The sequence below is a fragment of the Falco rusticolus genome, chromosome 11 (assembly GCF_015220075.1).
Source record: "Falco rusticolus isolate bFalRus1 chromosome 11, bFalRus1.pri, whole genome shotgun sequence".
Taxonomy (NCBI): Eukaryota; Metazoa; Chordata; class Aves; order Falconiformes; family Falconidae; genus Falco; species Falco rusticolus.
Genome location: NC_051197.1, coordinates 28,242,140 through 28,258,855, shown reverse-complemented (window position 1 = coordinate 28,258,855; position 16,716 = coordinate 28,242,140). Strand labels below are relative to the sequence as shown.

The following is a 16,716-nucleotide window of genomic DNA, read 5'->3' as shown; positions in this document are numbered from 1 at the left end:
GTGCGAGGAGCAGAGACATCAGAGCCATGAGGGGCTCTGATAGGCAACTGATCCCTGTCAGGCATACTGGGGGAGCTGGTTGTCATGCTGGTACTATTGGCCATCACGTTTTCTGTGCCTGTGTCCTGGGTGCTGATGGGGTGGTGGCCCTGGGTGTCGGTCAGACTACAGCTGTGGAAAGATGCTCTGGTTTCCAGGTGTCAGTCACTCTGAGGGGCTGTAGCAGGAGCTGGAGTCTGGCTGTGTCAGGCCTACTGGAGAGGTGGCAAGGGTTGGTGGCTGGGTGACAGTCTCACTGGGAGTGGGTCTGTCAGCCTCGTGGGAGTGGGCTGCATCAGGAGCCAGGAGTGGCCTCAACGTGTCAGTCGCTTTAGAGGTTGAAGCAGGGGCTGGTTGCTGGCTGTGTCAGCCACACAGGGGTGTGTGTGACAGCGGGGCAGCCTCAGAGTCTCAGTCACACTGGGAGAGTGACAAGGCTGGTCCCTGCCTGTGTCAGTCACTCTGGGGGTGTGATGGGGCGGTTCCTGCCTGTGTCAGTCACCCTGGGGGTGTGACAGGGGCAGTCCCTGTCTGTGTCAGTCACACTGGCAATGTCAGTAGTACTGGGGGTGTGATGGGATGGTCCCTGCCTCTGTCAGTCACACTGGGGGTGTTATAGGGGAGGTCCCTGCTGGTGTCAGTCACATTGGGGGTGTGATGGGGCGGTCCCTGCCTGTGTCAGTCACACTGGGGATGTTACAGGGGCTGTCCCTGCTGGTGTCAGTCACACTGGGGGTGTGATGGGGCAGGCCCTGCCTGTGTCAGTCATACTGGGGATGTTATAGGGGAGGTCCCCGCCTGTGTCAGTCACACTAGGGGTGTGATGGGGGCTAGTGTTTGGCTGTATCAGTCAGCCTGGAGGATAATAGGGATTGGTGTCTGGGTGTCAGTCACACTGGGGGAGTGACAGGGGCTGGCCTGTGACTGCGTCATTCCCACTGGGGGGGTGAGGAGGGCCAGCCTCTGGCAGTGTCAGTCACACCGGGGGCGTGACGGGTGCGTGTGTGTGTGTCCCCCTGCCTGTGTCAGTCACATTGGGGGTGTTACAGGGGAGGTCCCTGCATGTGTCGGTCACACTGGGGGTGTTACAGGGGGGTGTCCCTGGCGGTGTCAGTCACATTGGGCGTAGGACAGGACTATGTAACTCACACAAAGGGTTGTGAGAGGACCTGGCCTCCAGCTGTGCCAGTCACACTGTGAGGCGTGACAGGGGCCGGTCTCCAGCTGTGAGAGTCCCGCCGGGGGCGTAACGGGGGCCGGTTTCTGGGTATCAGTCCCATGAGGGCCGACCTCTGGCTGTGCCGGCCACCGCGGCTGAGGGGCCGGCGGCCCGGGCGCGTGTCGCCACCGGGAGTGAGGGGCCGGCGGCCCGGGTGCGTGTCGCCACGGGGGACTGCGGGGCCGGCGGCCCGGGTGCGTGTCGCCACGGGGGACTGCGGGGCCGGCGGCCCGGGTGCGTGTCGCCAGGGGGGACTGCGGGGCCGGCCTCAGGGCCGCGTTTCCCTGGGGGCGTCAGACGTCCGGGGGCGCGCGCCACGGTTCCTAACGCGGGCTCCGCCCCACGGCCGTGCAGCGCCCGCCGATTGGTGGAGGGGACCTGTCCGTCAGGCCGGGGCGGGGCCACGGCTGCGTCACCAGCGGGGGCGGCCTGTTTCCCTCTGCCCGTCCCTGAGGCGGGTCCGGACATAACATGGCGGCAGCCGGCCGGGCTGGGCGGTGAGCGCGGTTGCCCTCGCCCGGCGCGGGGGGAACGCGGCGGCTGCGCACGGCCCGGCCCGGCCGCGCACGGTGAGGGGGTACAGGCGGCGGGGGCTGCTGCGGGGAGGGCCGGGCCGGGCTGCGGGCAGCAGCAGCGTGAGCCTCCTGCCCGCCCTTTTACTCTGGGAGGAGCGAGGGGCGAGGCGAGACAGGCCCTGAGGGGCAGGGCTGGGCAGCTCCCCTCGGCCCCCTTCTGGGGGGCTCCAGCGGCAGTTCAGAGGTGCTCGGTCCGTTTTTCTTTAAATCAAAAAAGAGCTCGCAGAGAGTTTGCGTTGTCCTAAGGCACCACTAAGTAAAGTCCCCGTGTCTGCTTCGTCAGGTACTCCAGTAAAAAGCCTTTATGCTGAATGGTTATTTGAAAAGATTATCAAATGCTGTTGTGAGTCAATTTAGTAATCCAAGAGGTCACAATACAAACCAAATGAGTACAGCTCAAAGGTGTTGAGAGATGTGTTCAGCAGGGAGAGATTCCTGCCTTTAACTTTTTAACAAGCTTGTGTATGCATTTTGTGGGCTTTCAAAACTAAGCATGTATGAGGTACACATGCAGATAACATACATGTCTAAAACCACAGCCAGTCATTGCAAGAAGCCACAGAGCATGTCTGTTCTTGTGTGTGCACCTTCTGGCCTGCACCAGAAGGGTTAGGTTATTGCTCTGCAGGCTCCTTTACAGCCTTGCGTGTCCAGCGCTTGAACTGAGCTGTCAGAGTTGGGTGGGGGTTGTTTTGAAAGTCAGGCAATAGCGTTGCATAGAAAATTGCTGCCTGTTTAGATCAGCGTGTGCAGAGGACAATGCAAGTTTAAGAAACTAAAGCATGCCAGCAAGTTGTTACTTGATCCTTGCTTAGTTTCTTCCTGTTTGTTGTTCCATGTTCTTTACAGCTTGACTAGATTTTGTAACTGTATCTGATTTTCACTGTAGTTAGGACTTCCATTCTCAGTGTGTTCGTTTCTTCCAGATTCCTTGTTTATGAGATGCCTGTTGACTGGGTCCCAAAGACGTAGAAGATCCTGGCAATGTTCACGGAAAAAACCCATGTTGTAACAGGCTGGAGCTGGCTAGACATAGTGAAACAATACCTTGGTCCAGGTGATTTGAAAGAGGATTCTGCACCTTCTTTCAGCCGTGCTCTCAGCAGGGTACTGCTGGGGTTTTTGGCTGCTCACTCTTTGTGGCTGTAGCATGTTGCGTGTGGTGTAAACAGCTTTGGTGGGAGAGCGCTTGCTGGTGAGTGCTGTGATGGTTTTCTTGCAGAATTCAGTCTCTCTTAACAGTAAGCAGCTATTGCTAGTCTTTCACCAGAGTTCAGTGTGTTAAAGAGAGCCCATCTTTCCCCTGGAGAGTTAAAAGTTCAAGCTTCAGTCAAGTATCATTTCAGTCTCTCTGAATTCAGCTCCTACTTAGAAGAAAACTTGGTTGTTAGGCTTTTTTGTTTTATGTAGAAGAGTCTGAAGCTCTCAGACGTTTAAAGTGTTTATGACAGTCCTAAAACAAAGTAGCCAGATGTCAGGGGAGAAACCTATATGGCCAATAAAAATTCAAATTTGATGGGATGTGATCATAAACCCTTCATAAAATATATTAAGCTCCCATTGTGACAGCAAGCAATTTTGCACTTTTTAGCAAATTTAACAGAAACATGGGAGCATAGAGTCTAATCCTTCAAAAAAAATTTTTTTTAAATGACTCAAATCTGACAAATAGGTTACGGATACTCATCTGTCCTGACAGACTCTTCACATTTAAAAAATATAAAGTGAGGCAGCATAAATAAAAAGAAGGATTTGGCATCTATATATGTGTGTTGGGAATATAAATGTAGGATGGGTAAAAAGCACCAATAATGTAATTTTAATAGGAATCGTATATTATAAAGAGATAGGCGTTTCACTTATTTTTCTGCTGCCTTTTCTTGGAGGATTATAGCTTATTTTTTGTGTGTGCTGGAATAACTCATCAAGGCTGATGGGATAGGCTTAGAATGCAGAATTTAACGAAATTGTGTGCTTATAAATGTGAACTATGAAATAGAAGGCAGGGTACGTTTTAAGTACCTCAGTATTAGGAGGAAAAATTATAGTATCTGGAACTTGGTAGAGCTAAGTATACTCAGCTGAAGACCAATATATACATGAGATAAGACCTCCAAATTTTGGTTCTTATTTTAGGTTAGAAGGGAAACATTAGTGGAGTGGTTTGTTCTTCATTACTGAAAGCAGGAGGCTCATGGGGACTGTGCCCATGAATTTTATGAGTATGTGGGCACTTTTGTCAGTCTGGGTGTTGCGGTGCGTACATGCTGGTTTTATTAACCTTGGTATAGAAGCCCTTTTCTGCCTCATCTTGGACTAACAGCAGAAGACATGGTGTGTTGAATAGAGTTGACCATGGACCTTGTTCTGACCCATGAGACACCGTTTGGAGTGTACTGCATTATTTAGTACTACTAATGTGTTTCCAATTAAACTGACATCTTAAATACTACCTTTTCCTGGCAGATAATGAAATCCTTATTTTTTTTCCAAGGAAGCTGACATGAAAGAAGCCAGCCATGAGAGGTTGCAGGAATTTGTACTGACTGTGTGATTACTAACAAGCAAGCACTATACGATACCATAGGCTGGAGCCGGGTGTCGTTTCTGTTAATGACCGTTGCCAGACAAGTGAGGAACATTCAGGTGATTCCAGGCAAGCCTCAGAAAGGGTGGGCTGCAAAACTAGCTTGTAGCTGGAAGTGGATGAAGATTACTCACCACCTTCTAGTCCCAGGTGCATCCTCCTAGGCCTTCAGTCTGACAAGAAATCCGTATAGTACAGTACAAAGAAGAGGAGATACCTGAAATTTACTCCCAGAAGTGTAATTCAACAAACCCAACAACCTTGACCTGTAGTGTGAAGATGAATGTTTAGGATGCTTTTCCTCTGAACGCTCTGAGGAACCTCAAGGAAGGATAAGAAAGAATGAAAACATTCTTATTGATGCTTTTGAGGAGGAGGAGGAGGAGGAGGACCTGGAGCACCTAAGACGCTTTGGTCACTTCCTCCATGATCCCTATGAGGAAGACCATTGCTTGCTTGCATTACACCGTTCCTTGGCAGCTGCAAGAGGAAATGCTGCCATTGTATCATGTTGAAGTCAAGAGGGATGTGCAGTTGTTGGATATGATCAGGACCAGCTGGACTCACCTGGGCACCTATGCTTGTAAGACTGATGTGTTAAATTAGAGCTGTTGTGCACATGTGCTAAGTGTTGCTGTCTAGACTATCACCACCCCCTGGGGCTGGTTTGCAAAAGCATCACTGTTAGGATGCACAGCCCACTTGGCCAGAACGACTCATTCACCTCCTCCCTCCATACATCCTCTCATGTTTTAACGTATTAGTCATAATAAACCATTATTTGGATTTTTTAAAAATGGCCATTCGTTGTCTGCGTCCCACACAGGTATGCTGGGCTGGGGAGGTATTGGTGCTGTATATGCTTATATATTACTGGAGTTTTCCTTACGAGGACTGATGAATGAGGGTCTTCCGTAAGGGATGTGGAAGGGGTGCATGGTTCTGTGCGTCTTGGGTCTAGGTGGAAGAAAGCCTTTGCCCTGCCCAGCTACTGTGTTGCAGTAAGAAACATCTAAAAATTTTAAATTCAGAAAAATTATAATAAAAATAACGAAAATCCTCTGAGGTTTTCCCCCTAGTTGGTGAGAGTTGGAATGGTTCTTTCTCTGCAAGGTTTGCCATACTGAGTAGCATGTGAGTTTCTTGTGGATTCAAAGGCTGACATTAAAGGAATGTTGCTAACTTATTTTTTAACTGCCTGATCTAAAGAAACTGAACTGCCCCTCTGCTCTCAAAAGTAGCTGGCTTTTCTGTGTGAAAGGACTAGGTACGTTTCCTCACCATCAACTCCCAGCAGAGTAGTTTCTGGTTTTGTGTTTATTTTTAGAAAGATATGTAAGAGCAGAAAAATGTAGAAATGGGAGCATTCTTATATACCATTATTTGCATGCCAACAATATACATTCTTGTTAATTTTTCATTTCAGTACCGTATTTGCTTTCAATTGTAGAAGCCCATTTCCAAAACCTGTAGGAGTTTTGTTGAGAAAAGGCAGCAAGATCACTGTCCGTTGTGCAACATAACTGCTGTTAAAGTTCTCTGCGAGGTGACACGGTGATGTTGGAGAGTCGTTTCAACTACAGGAAGCACAGAACTGGTCAACATGATAACGGAGAGGTACAGAGCACTGAGGGTCAGGGACCACTGGCTGCAGCTGGAGCTTCCCAACAGCGATCCTAGGGATTGGACCTTGAAGGGTTCCATTAATGGTGGGAATGTAAAACTGGACATGTGGGAATGAAATGTCCTGACAGGGAGTATGAACAGGAGGGAGGGCTGCAGAGCCATGGACGAACAAGGTCTTCTAGAAATGGTGGTAGAGAAATGGTGACAATTTCTGCTCCAGAGCTGTAAGGGATGGAGGAAAGGAGCTTGAGAAGGCCTACGGACTGTGCTCGAACTGTGGCTTTGGAAAAGGCAGACAGGATCCTAGGATGTGTTGGGCAAAGGACTTCCCACAAGGAAATAGTGCTGCTGTGAAAGGCCCTGGTGAGGCTCTGCTGACGATGGTACTCAGGGTGAAGAAATCCGGGGTGAAGAAATCCTGGCTGAGGCTGGAAGCGGGGCGCAGAGGCCCTTCCATCCCGCGAAGCAAAGCCTGAAAGTGAATCCAATCGCTGCCAAACTTCTGCGGGAGGATGCGCGGTGCTGCCGTTTCGGGGGGCAGGGGGAGCACCCCGCGCCTTGCTGCGGGTTGGAGCTGGAGGAAGGCTCCGGTCCCCGCAGCACCGGGTGTCCGAGCGGGTGCGGGTGGGAAGGGCGCCCGTTCGCTTTGGAACAGCGACCGGCTCCCCCGCACCCCCCGGCCGCTGCCGCAGCAGTTTGAAACAGGGCGCCGAGAGCGGGGCGGGGGGTCCAGGTCCCCGTCCCCCTCCCCCGGGCGGCGTTACCGGAGCCGGGCTGCCCCGGTCCCGCCCCGCCGCTGGCAGCCGCGGCCGCTGCGGGCCGGGCCGGGCCGCGCTGCGATTGCGCCGCCGCCGCCGGGGGCCTCCGCGCCGGCGCGAGGGGCTGCGCGGTGGCGGTGGGGGTGGCACCGGCCTCTGCCGAGCGAGCCGCACCGGCCCCCCGGTGCGGGGGGAGGCGGGGGCTTCGTTCTGGCTGCAGCAGCAGCAGCAACAACGAAAAAAAATCCCATTTTTCCTAATTTATTTCATTTTTTAAAATTATTCTTTTCAAGCTGGCATCGTGATGTAAATATCCCCCCCAGCCCCCGTGGAAACCGGCCGGGCCTGTCTCAGGGAGTTTGCTTAAGCCAAGCCGTGCCAGCATCCCTGGAAAAGTTCTTCTGCAACAAAGGACCTCCCAGATGAGTTGTGGGGCTGGGAGCCGGCGCTGTGCTGCTCGAGGTGCTCGGCCCGTGCAGGAGGTGAGCAACGGTTCTGTGCTTATGCACTCGTTATTAAATTAATAGGAATGGTTGAAGTTGGGGGATGACCTGAGCCATTCTGTTCCAGGCAGCGAGTAATGAAGAAAACTAATTCAGCTTGTTTTCTGTATCACAGCAGAAGAAAGCGCAGCTTGTGTCTCTGGTGAAGCTGGTCTTTCTGAGATGTGAATAAGACCTTTCACTTAATGCACATTGCTGTAGTGCCTTTGTAACTATTTAAACCTACTGAAACTAAATAGACAAGCTTTATATGTATGTATGCATGGAAATATGTACATTTTAACGTATATTTTTGCATGTATGTATGTGTGTTCGTATTCAGAGAAGTTACCTAGACAGAAGTAGTGAAGTGAAGAAACAGTGGGAGTAAAGGAAATACAAAAAGTGGGTGTGAGGGCAGTTGGAGGAACAGCCAAGGTATCCATCAGGACAGGAAAAATGCAATTTCTGAGCTTAGACTAGCAATTCAGTGTGAATGCAGGTTTAAACCAGGTGAGTGAAAGCTCCCTGTGGAGCTGCTGTCAACAGCAGCTGCTGGGACAAATCTAGAAAACCTGTTGCAAATCCATGCTTTTGTATGGCATAAACAAAAAGATCTTCACAAGAAAGTGTGTGACTCTGGTATTTCTGACCAATTACCATTACTTATCTTTTCTGCTAGCAAGGCTGGTCTGCAAAAGGGGGTTTACCCGGGGAATTTGAAGCTGTTCCAGTGGGCCAGCTCTGCAGGATTGCTAGCTGTGCTTTGAAGCCTGGGAGAGCTCTAAGTAACTCTCTGGACAGCTCTTTCATGCTTTTCCTTACATAGGTCCTCTTTGCACGGTGCTAGCTGGCAGTGGCACAGGGACCCCATATATCCCCAAGGCAGAATATTTCTGGTCAGGGTGGGAGGCCAAAGGTGGTGCTCCTGAGCTCTCCAGACCCCCCCCTTCCACACATTGCTTCTGGTTTTGGCTGTTTGACTGACACAGTTTCAGGGTCTCACTGCATTACCTAACTAGTTTCTGAGGCTTGTGACTGGCACTCCTAGTTCATATTTAGCAAGGTAAAAACAAAGATTAAACATGAATCCTCAGAACAAGGTCTTGTGGTGGGGGCAGCTGTGATGTAGGACTTGGCTGAAAGTGTTTGCACCCCAGAGTTCTGAAGTTTTCTCATCTTTAGGTGAATTCAAAGTGGAAATTATCAATTTATATTTGTAGCGAAGGCTGGATTATGATAGAGGATTTAACTTCATTAAACATTGTCTGTATTTTGTATGCTGAATGTATGTTTTCTACCTGTATAATAGTAGAAGACTGTTTCTTGTACTGCTTAACTAGTAGTCTGTCTCATTCTTTTAATCAGAAAAGAATCTTCACTGTGGTAACTGTCTTCTGTTAATATCAGAAAAATCACTGATGAAATGGGTGTTCTATTTTCTAGGTAGGACTGTAAAGAGAGCTGAGAATGAGATGGACTTACCGTGAAAGACCTGAAGCTCTTGGTATACACATCATTGATGAGCTGCAGATGAACACAGCGTACGCCTTGGAGGATGGATGTGAATGCGGACTGGGACTCTGAGAATAGCATTTGTGACACAGGTGAGAAGCGTTCACGTTATTCCAGAAAGACCACTAAGCAGGTGGGCCACACATCTAGCCTCCAGAAGGAGGTAGACATGAATTACTCGCAGACATGCAGTCCGTGTTGCAACTCTGCTGGACCTTCAGGTAAGCAGGAGCTTCCTGCAGAGCTGCAGTGTGAAGACAAAGAAACCTATGAGACCTACCAGCATCGAGGTGAGAGTACAGCTGGGGTATTCGTCCCCTCCAGTACCAGGTTTGACCTGCAGTGTGAAGATAAAGATTCAGAGCACTGTTCCTCTGAGCAGTCCAAGAAACCACAGAACAGACTACGTGACGATAGCAAAAATACCATTCTTGCTGATGTGTTCGATGAGGACCTGGAGCCTGTCCCCGAGGGAGCTCTGCCGTATCGGTGCAAGAAGTGTGGTGCTGCTTTCCAGGGTATGAGCGAGCTGCGGGAACATAAGCGAACTCACCTTGTGGAAAACTCATACCGATGTCCTGTCTGTGCCAAAGAGTTCTTCCGTGCGGCAAATTTGCGAATGCACAAGCTCATTCATTCTAGTGACAGGCCACACAAATGTCCAGAGTGTGACAAGGGTTTCATTCGCACGGCCGATGTCTGGAGGCACCTACGCAACGTGCACAAGATAGAGCGCTCCATGGTGATCTTGGGAAACGGCATGGCTAGGAACCCGTGGTCGATAGTGCACCGTAACCAGCACACTGTTGAGTACACTGATCAGCCTTGTGCAGAGAACCAGAAGTCTGAGGAAGATGACTATAATAAACCTTATGCCTGTCCAACATGCGGCAAAGGTTTCGATAAGCCTAACCTGCTTTCCAAACACAAGGTGATCCACCGGCAAGAGAAGCCCTATAAGTGTCAGGAATGTGGCATGGCATTCGTCCAGCTGCTCAGGCTGAAAAGACACCAGCAGACTCACTCTGGGGAGCGTCCCTTCTATTGTGAGGAGTGTGGAGGGACGTTCACGCGGCTGGCATCGCTCCAACGCCATCACCGCATTCATACTGGAGAGAAGCCCTACTCTTGCAATTACTGTGGTCATTCATTCACTGAGTCAGGTACCCTACGGAGGCATGAGCGCACACACAAATTGGACAAATCTTAATTCTTTGTTCATTTGTGATTGTCGTCTCCTTGGTTGCTTCTTACTTGAACGAAACCTGCGTGGTTGGGATGGAGAAAGCACTCTGCTGCATGCGCTCTGGCCAGTCCAGACCCACTTCTCGGCAGTGGCTGACAGGGAACCCTAGTTCGTCAGGGGGATCTCTGCAGCTTGTACTGGTAGAGATTGCACTTGCTGGCTTTAAACTGGCTTTGTGTGAAAAAATAACCTAATTACCACCGAGCAATGAAATGTGAGGCCTAAGACAAGTGAAATCACTCATATGTGCTAACACAGCCTTGATTTGCTGAACTGACGATGCATCAACTTGAGCTTTTTGCAAGGATGCACGGGCTATGAGACTTCTCTCTGCAGTCTTGGTCACTAGATAAATTGGCCCTACCCTCACGTGGGATGGCTCTTTGGCACTGGGTTTGAAGATCTGTTGCAGGTCTTTGCTAAGTCAGAACAGTCCAGAGTTGTCACTCTACCCCTTCTCTCCTTGCTTTCTGCTGAATTTTTCTTTCTAGTACTTCTTTTTATTTGGAGGGAAGTATTCTTGTTGGTTATTTTAAAAAAAACAACAACCACCCACAAAACAGTTCTTTAATAAACTCAACAGTTACCAGCCGTGTTTCATAAATGTTTTTGTCTAAGGGAGTACACATGCACTGTTGTGTGATTAGCTGAATGTCTGTTAATAATGGAAAAAGCTTTATTTTCGCTATGATGGTGTATGTTCTTGGGGTGAGGGATTTGAATAGATTTGTGTCTCTGATGGAACAGTGCACTGTAAATCTGTCCAGATGAGTAATACAGTAGCAGATGTTTGAGAACACAAAATTCAAAGAGCAGAAGACCAAATTTAAGCCGCCTTTGCTACTCATTGCATTGGAATCTTCTTCATTTAAACGTTTTCACACATGAGGAAGCTTCTCATAACAAAACCACGTTTTGTGTTCTGTGACATGTCTGAGCACTACCTAAAGCGTCTGCGAGGCTCTTCACTTTGATTTAGGTTCAAACGTCTAGTGAAGAAAAATTTCCTTAGAAACTAGCCCAGCAGTCTCAGGCAGGTGCTGCCAAAATCCCCTGAGGCTGTAACTTCCAAAGAGGTATGTATTGCCTCAGCTATAGCAGTGGGGTTTTAAACTTTGAAACTTAGTAATGACACTTCATCTACGGTTAACCACTGTGGTAGAATCATTCAGTTTGTCCTTAAATTGCAGCCTTAATTTCCTCTCCGTGTCAGAAAGCTTTGCTTCCTTTCCCCTGCCAGCTGCTGTAATTTCACTAATTTCTTTCTAATGCATTCTGCCTTTTCAGCAGGAAGTTGTGCAGCAGAGTGAAAGTAAAGCTTCAGGGTAATGTACCTTTGCATTTACTACCAGGCTATTTAATGTAAAGTACTGATTGTGCCATTTGTTTGCATGTTTCATAGTGTAAAAAATGGTGATGGTTGCTTAGCACCTTCCATCCGTGCAACAGCTGAGCAGGCGTTTTACAGTTGTGGATACTGTTGTGTTTGATGTGAGGTCCTTGGCTCAGATCAAGCACAACAGCCATCCACAGCAGCACTTTAGCTTGATTGTGAATGGGAGACTAATTCTCCCAGCCTCACTTATGGGTCATTTTAATTTCATTCCTCAAAGGAGTCTCCAGATTAGGGAACTGATCTGCATCCCACTTCTTAAGGATGTGTTACGTTGTCTGAAACTATGTACTTTTGTAATGCAGATACCTCTGCCGGGATGGCTGGACCCCGCGTACCATATGCATTCGCTACAGCTGTGAGTGAGACTTCTCCAAACTCCCCTCTGCAGGTAGTTCCAGTACGGTTTTAGGTTTCTGAAGGTCTTTTGACAGGGCCCCTCACCAAAGGGTCAGTCTTACCTGAGAGCTGCTTAGTGTCTCTAAGAGGAAAGATCTTTGCATGAAAAAAATCCTGGCTAAAAGGAGACTGTGGGTAAATGATCTGCAAAGAGACATCTTCAGTGCTGTTCTGTGGGGACTGTGCTGTTCAACACAATCTGAAATGACCTGGAGTGAGGGCAGATAGCAAGGTGACAAAGCCATTCCAGAAGCTATCATGCAATAAGTTTCCACTCTTTATCTTCTAAACCCATTTTGAAGTTGTCAGCTGCAGTCTCCCCTTTTCGGCATTCTGCTTCTCCTTCAGGTGTGCAGTGCTCTTGCTGTAGGGGGTTTTAATATCCAATTAAACTTCAGCACTATGTGCACCTTCATGTTGTGTGACTGTTCTGCTTAGACAGTTGTGGTAATTGGGAACATCTAGTTATTCTGCTTTTTGGTGTTAGCAGTTGGTGGAATTCGTACCTGTAAGAGCATAATGGTGAAAGTGTTTAGAACAAAGGTCTGTTTAATGGGAAGAGTAAATGGTTGGTGAAATGAAAACTACTAGGCTTAACTAAAAGGTTATTAAAAAGATACTTGCCTGGAAGGTTGACTTGCATATAAAGTGCTTGAATGTGTGAAAGGAGTAATTAAAATGTGGCATGGTTTCTGGGAAAAGTGTGTTGAACCCTCCTCAAAGAAACTTCCACTAACTCCTGAGTAAGCTGCAGGAAATCCCTTGGAGCTTAAATCTAACCCAGAGATCATCACTTCAGCATTTCACATTTTTAGTATAAAGGTTTGGAAATGTCTCCCAGGCCCTGATGCTCTCACAGTGTCAGTCTGAGTTGCTGGAAGCCTACAACAGACATAATCAGTCACATTAGCTAGCTGAAGCAGGAAGAGAGTGAGCAAATATACCTGCTGTACAGCATTGCTTCATTAGAGAGGTTTTGAATTGTGTGGTTTCAGTAGAAGTAATTTTTCTTTGATTCAGAGTAGCTCTGTTCATTTGTGTCTGTAAAGGCCATGGAAGAAGCAGTTCCCTTTGATACTGTGCTGTGCAGAGGACTCGCTCACAGGCTGTCATTGCCAGGGCATCACGGGAAGCACCTGGACACAAGCACAGCGCTGGAGCTCTGGGCTAGGCAGGGGATCCTGATTGTGCGAGTACTTTTGGTTGCTGGATGGTGTTTGTGAACGGTGGAATGTAGAAAAAAGCTTTGCTCTTTGCTAGTTTTCCTGTCCCTTCACTACATCACTTCTGCCCAAGTCATTTCCATCACAGGAAAATTGTCTCAAGACTAAGAAGACTAGAATAGCTCCAGCACTGCAGACTCCTGGCCCTCACTGACCTGGAATCACCGGCCAGTCCTTGGCAGCTACGGTACTATTTTCTTTGTTAACAAAGGAGTTGCATGGTAAATACACCTGTGCTTGTGGGGTGTACGTACAACACCTTGCACAAAGGAAAAGCTACTACTGTACAGTCTTTCTGCTGCTCTGTATAGTGTCATCCTCCTCTTAACACTATTTGCCTTCTCCCGGTGTGGAGGAGTCTGAAGCAGGAGTCTGATGTAAACAGGGAGAACTAAGCAATCCATCATTTGTCAATTAATCTGAGCAAAGTGCATTGAAATCTCTGGAGTAGGCAGCTTTTATTTAAAGTGAGACTTCATCATGTGATGATCTGCCTCTGATGTTGTGAAGGTTCTGTTGGCGTAAGGAGCCTCCACTGCGGTTTCCTTACTTACAGACTGAAAACGAGCAGGGGCTGAGGTCTCACCAACAGAAGGGCAGATGAATATTTCATTAGGATAACATAGTGGAAATAGAAGGGAAAACAGGTTTTTTTTTATTATTTTGGTGGTCCCAGCTGTGTCTGATGCTTTGAGAAAGTTAAAAAGGTGTGGGCCTGTGCAAGGCTAGGGTCATCTAACCTCCAACTTTTAAAACCAACCACTGAATGGGAGCCAGCCTATGAAGCAGGTAACACAGCCTCTGCACCAGAGTGCAGTCTACTTGCAAATTCACCGCAGGGTGGCTGTGCTGCTGAACTGCCTGCTGCTATGTGGCAGTGCTGTTTTCCAGGGAGGGTGTGCTCAACTGAACGTGCTCATGCAGTTCATGTAATGGCTTTCCTCTTGTTTATCTGCTAGAGGAAAACATCAGAGCTATCAACTCCTTATTAAGGATAATTGTTGCTTTCCTGCTTCAAATCTGAAAGCAGGAGCGGTAATTTATTCTGAGCAGGTCTGTTTCTGTACAAGCTACCAGCACACATCTTGTTGGCTACAAGGGACTCTTAAGGAGTAGGTCCCTGGGCTCAGAGCCATGCACACGTAGCAGGAAGGTAGCCTCACCACCAGCTTGCCATTTAACACCTACTCCCAATAGCTACCTGGCATGTCTTAAAAAGAGATGTCTTCCTCGATGCAAGGATGCTCTTTGTTGAGTGTGGTAAATTTTACCCCAAAAGAGTCAGCATGTTTTGCTGACCTGCTTGCCCAGCCTCTGTTCTCCTGCTTGAAAGAGATTGTGCTAATTTTCTTCTTCCTCGATACCCTGACCATTGTTGCTGCTCCTGAAAATACTGCTGGTGGTGTCAGCAGGGATGGTTTAGTGACTTCAGCGGGTTTTTTTTGGCTTGCCTGGTCGATTGACAGTAATTTAGAAAGAGGAGTTACTAAAACTTGAGGTGTCAGCAGTTGTTAAAGGATTTGGCATGAAGACTTTTGATGGGTAAGTGGTGTGAGTGATGGATGACTTGTTTTCATCTTGGGGAAAGGGAATTGGGAGAAGGTACTATACAGCATCCAGTCTCCCAGACCACAAGATTAAAGTGTGATCTAACTGAACTTCCTTGTGGGACCTCTTAGGAAGCTTGCCAGTATGTATGTCTTAGCTCTTGCATTTAAGAAGCTCTTGGACCAGTTGTATAAATATGAAATCCAGCTAACCTTGTTTAAAAAGAAGGTGAACTTGCTTGTGGAAGTTTGTCTGCTGACTGTGTGAAATAGTTTGCCCCAGGAGCCTGAAAAAAAAGGCATTGATTTTTGCACTGAGAAGAGTCTGTGCTCTGTAACGTGGTTCAGTGCAACCCCACGGAAATATTTCTGCTGGCACAGTGTTATATGTGCTGGATGAAAGCTGACCTTGCCAGAAGGCACGGCTGTGTTGGAGCGCTGTGGGAAAATCCGGGCATTTAACACCACACTGCCTTTGCTGCTGGCACTGAACCCAGCGGACTGGGGATGTTTTTCACCTGGTGCAGTAGGCTTTGGGAGTTGCTTCCTTCCCAGAGAGCTGGGGGGTTGGGGGCTGTGTTTCCTGAGTGCAGAGGGATGGTTAGCTGTCCTGTCTTCACCTGCACATCAGCTCCCGGTTACAGCGCAGCAGCGTGCGAGCACGACAGAAGTGCACTACGTGGAGAAGGCTGAGGTCCCTGTTTGTGACCATGGTCCTGCAGATAGAACCTCTGCTGAGACAAGGCTGCCTGCATACTCTCTGTGAAGCCTACCACCAGCCTTTGCTTGTCATGTACCAAACCTCACCCCTCGGGATACCTGCAGGCTTGGGTTGAGGTATAAGAAGACATCTGTGAGTAGTTGCAAGACTTTGTGTCCTGCTTCACTTCTGAACATGTGCAGATGCACAGTCCTTGCATACAGTAATAGACACTGAAATATGCTATGCATCTGTGCAAATACAGCAGCACATGTGAGCTAGAAGTGCAACAGTTTCTCTTTCAAACTGTTCATGGCATACATGAGTAGACAGAGAGTATTTATTTCCAGTGTATTCACTTGAGAAAGGAACAGCAGCTTTAAAATAGCTCCAGGGCAGTGGAGTTCATGTAAACACGAAGAATATCCCCAGTTTTAACTACATTATTTCCTTCTCTGTTTGCATACTGTGACACAGCATCCAGTTTGAAATGATCAGACAGTAATCACTACAAGAGTGAAAAATAAAGCTAGGCTCCCCCTGTCCTTGGCAGCTACAATACTATTACAGTACAAGCCCATTTATTATGAGCACATTTCTGTATCATCATTTACAGGTATATTTACATGTTTTCAATAGCACTGCGTGCCCAGGTGGTCTGGGAGCAAAGCTTGGCTCTTCAAGCAGGTTTTTACCACTTTGAAGGGCAGAATAAGAAATCCAGAAGTAACATCTGAGCAATGTGGGACATCCTCCCAAAGCACAGGGGGTTAGTGCTGGCAGCAGTGTTGTTGTAAAGGTCTGACCCACTAAGGTGGCAAAGCGAAAGACCTTTGCTCCACTCCAAACTGGAAACAAGGATGGCTCTCGTTCTGGATGTGCTTCCTCAAATTGATGCGTTTTCTTGCGATGGAAGACAGCCAGCTCTGAGCGGGGAAAGGCCCAGCTTGATCTGTTTTGTTCATACTGAAGAGGGGGAAGCAAATTTGGGAGGGCTTTCAGAAATTTCCAGTGCAGAGCCTTGTTGAGTGCCTTGTGCATTCACCTGTCTTTTGACCTGACTTCCTTTTTATTTTACAGTTTGCTATAATTGCTTTTTTTCTTCTTTTATCAGGAAACAACCTTGAGGAAGAGGTTTAAGTGACTTTTCTGTCTTGTTTTGTAAAGATTTTGCTGGCTGACTGTGTACAGACCTTTAAGACATGACCACCACCCCTGGCAGTGGAAATGATGGAGTCAGCCTAGCGTGCACCTTCCTGTCATGGTTTAACCCCAGCCAGCAAATAAGTACCATGCAGCCGCTTGCTCTCTCTCCTGCCCTGCAGTGGGATGGGGAGGAGAATTGGAAAAAAGGTAAAACTCATGGGTTGAGATAAGAACAATTTGATAATTAAAATAACAACAACA

The 16,716-nt window shown here is 48.1% G+C and overlaps 1 protein-coding gene across 9 annotated transcripts; it reads left to right on the top strand.

The window, feature by feature from the left end:
• The first annotated feature begins 1,253 nt into the window (after positions 1-1,253).
• Positions 1,254-16,649, top strand: LOC119155428 (zinc finger protein 479-like). Of its 9 annotated transcripts, none has more exons than XM_037404112.1 (7): positions 1,254-1,392; positions 4,328-5,003; positions 5,871-6,037; positions 7,098-7,286; positions 8,733-9,964; positions 11,746-11,831; positions 16,477-16,643. In XM_037404112.1, exons 5-7 carry the CDS (start codon positions 8,845-8,847, stop codon positions 16,513-16,515), a joined length of 1,245 nt encoding a protein of 414 aa, XP_037260009.1. In that variant the 5' UTR covers positions 1,254-1,392; positions 4,328-5,003; positions 5,871-6,037; positions 7,098-7,286; positions 8,733-8,844; the 3' UTR covers positions 16,516-16,643. The 9 variants fall into 9 exon arrangements, 8 of the variants coding, with proteins under 8 accessions (XP_037260009.1, XP_037260008.1, XP_037260007.1 ...); XM_037404111.1 differs by lacking the exon at positions 1,254-1,392 and adding an exon at positions 1,677-1,827; XM_037404110.1 differs by lacking the exon at positions 1,254-1,392 and adding an exon at positions 1,677-1,835.
• The last annotated feature ends 67 nt before the right edge of the window (positions 16,650-16,716 follow it).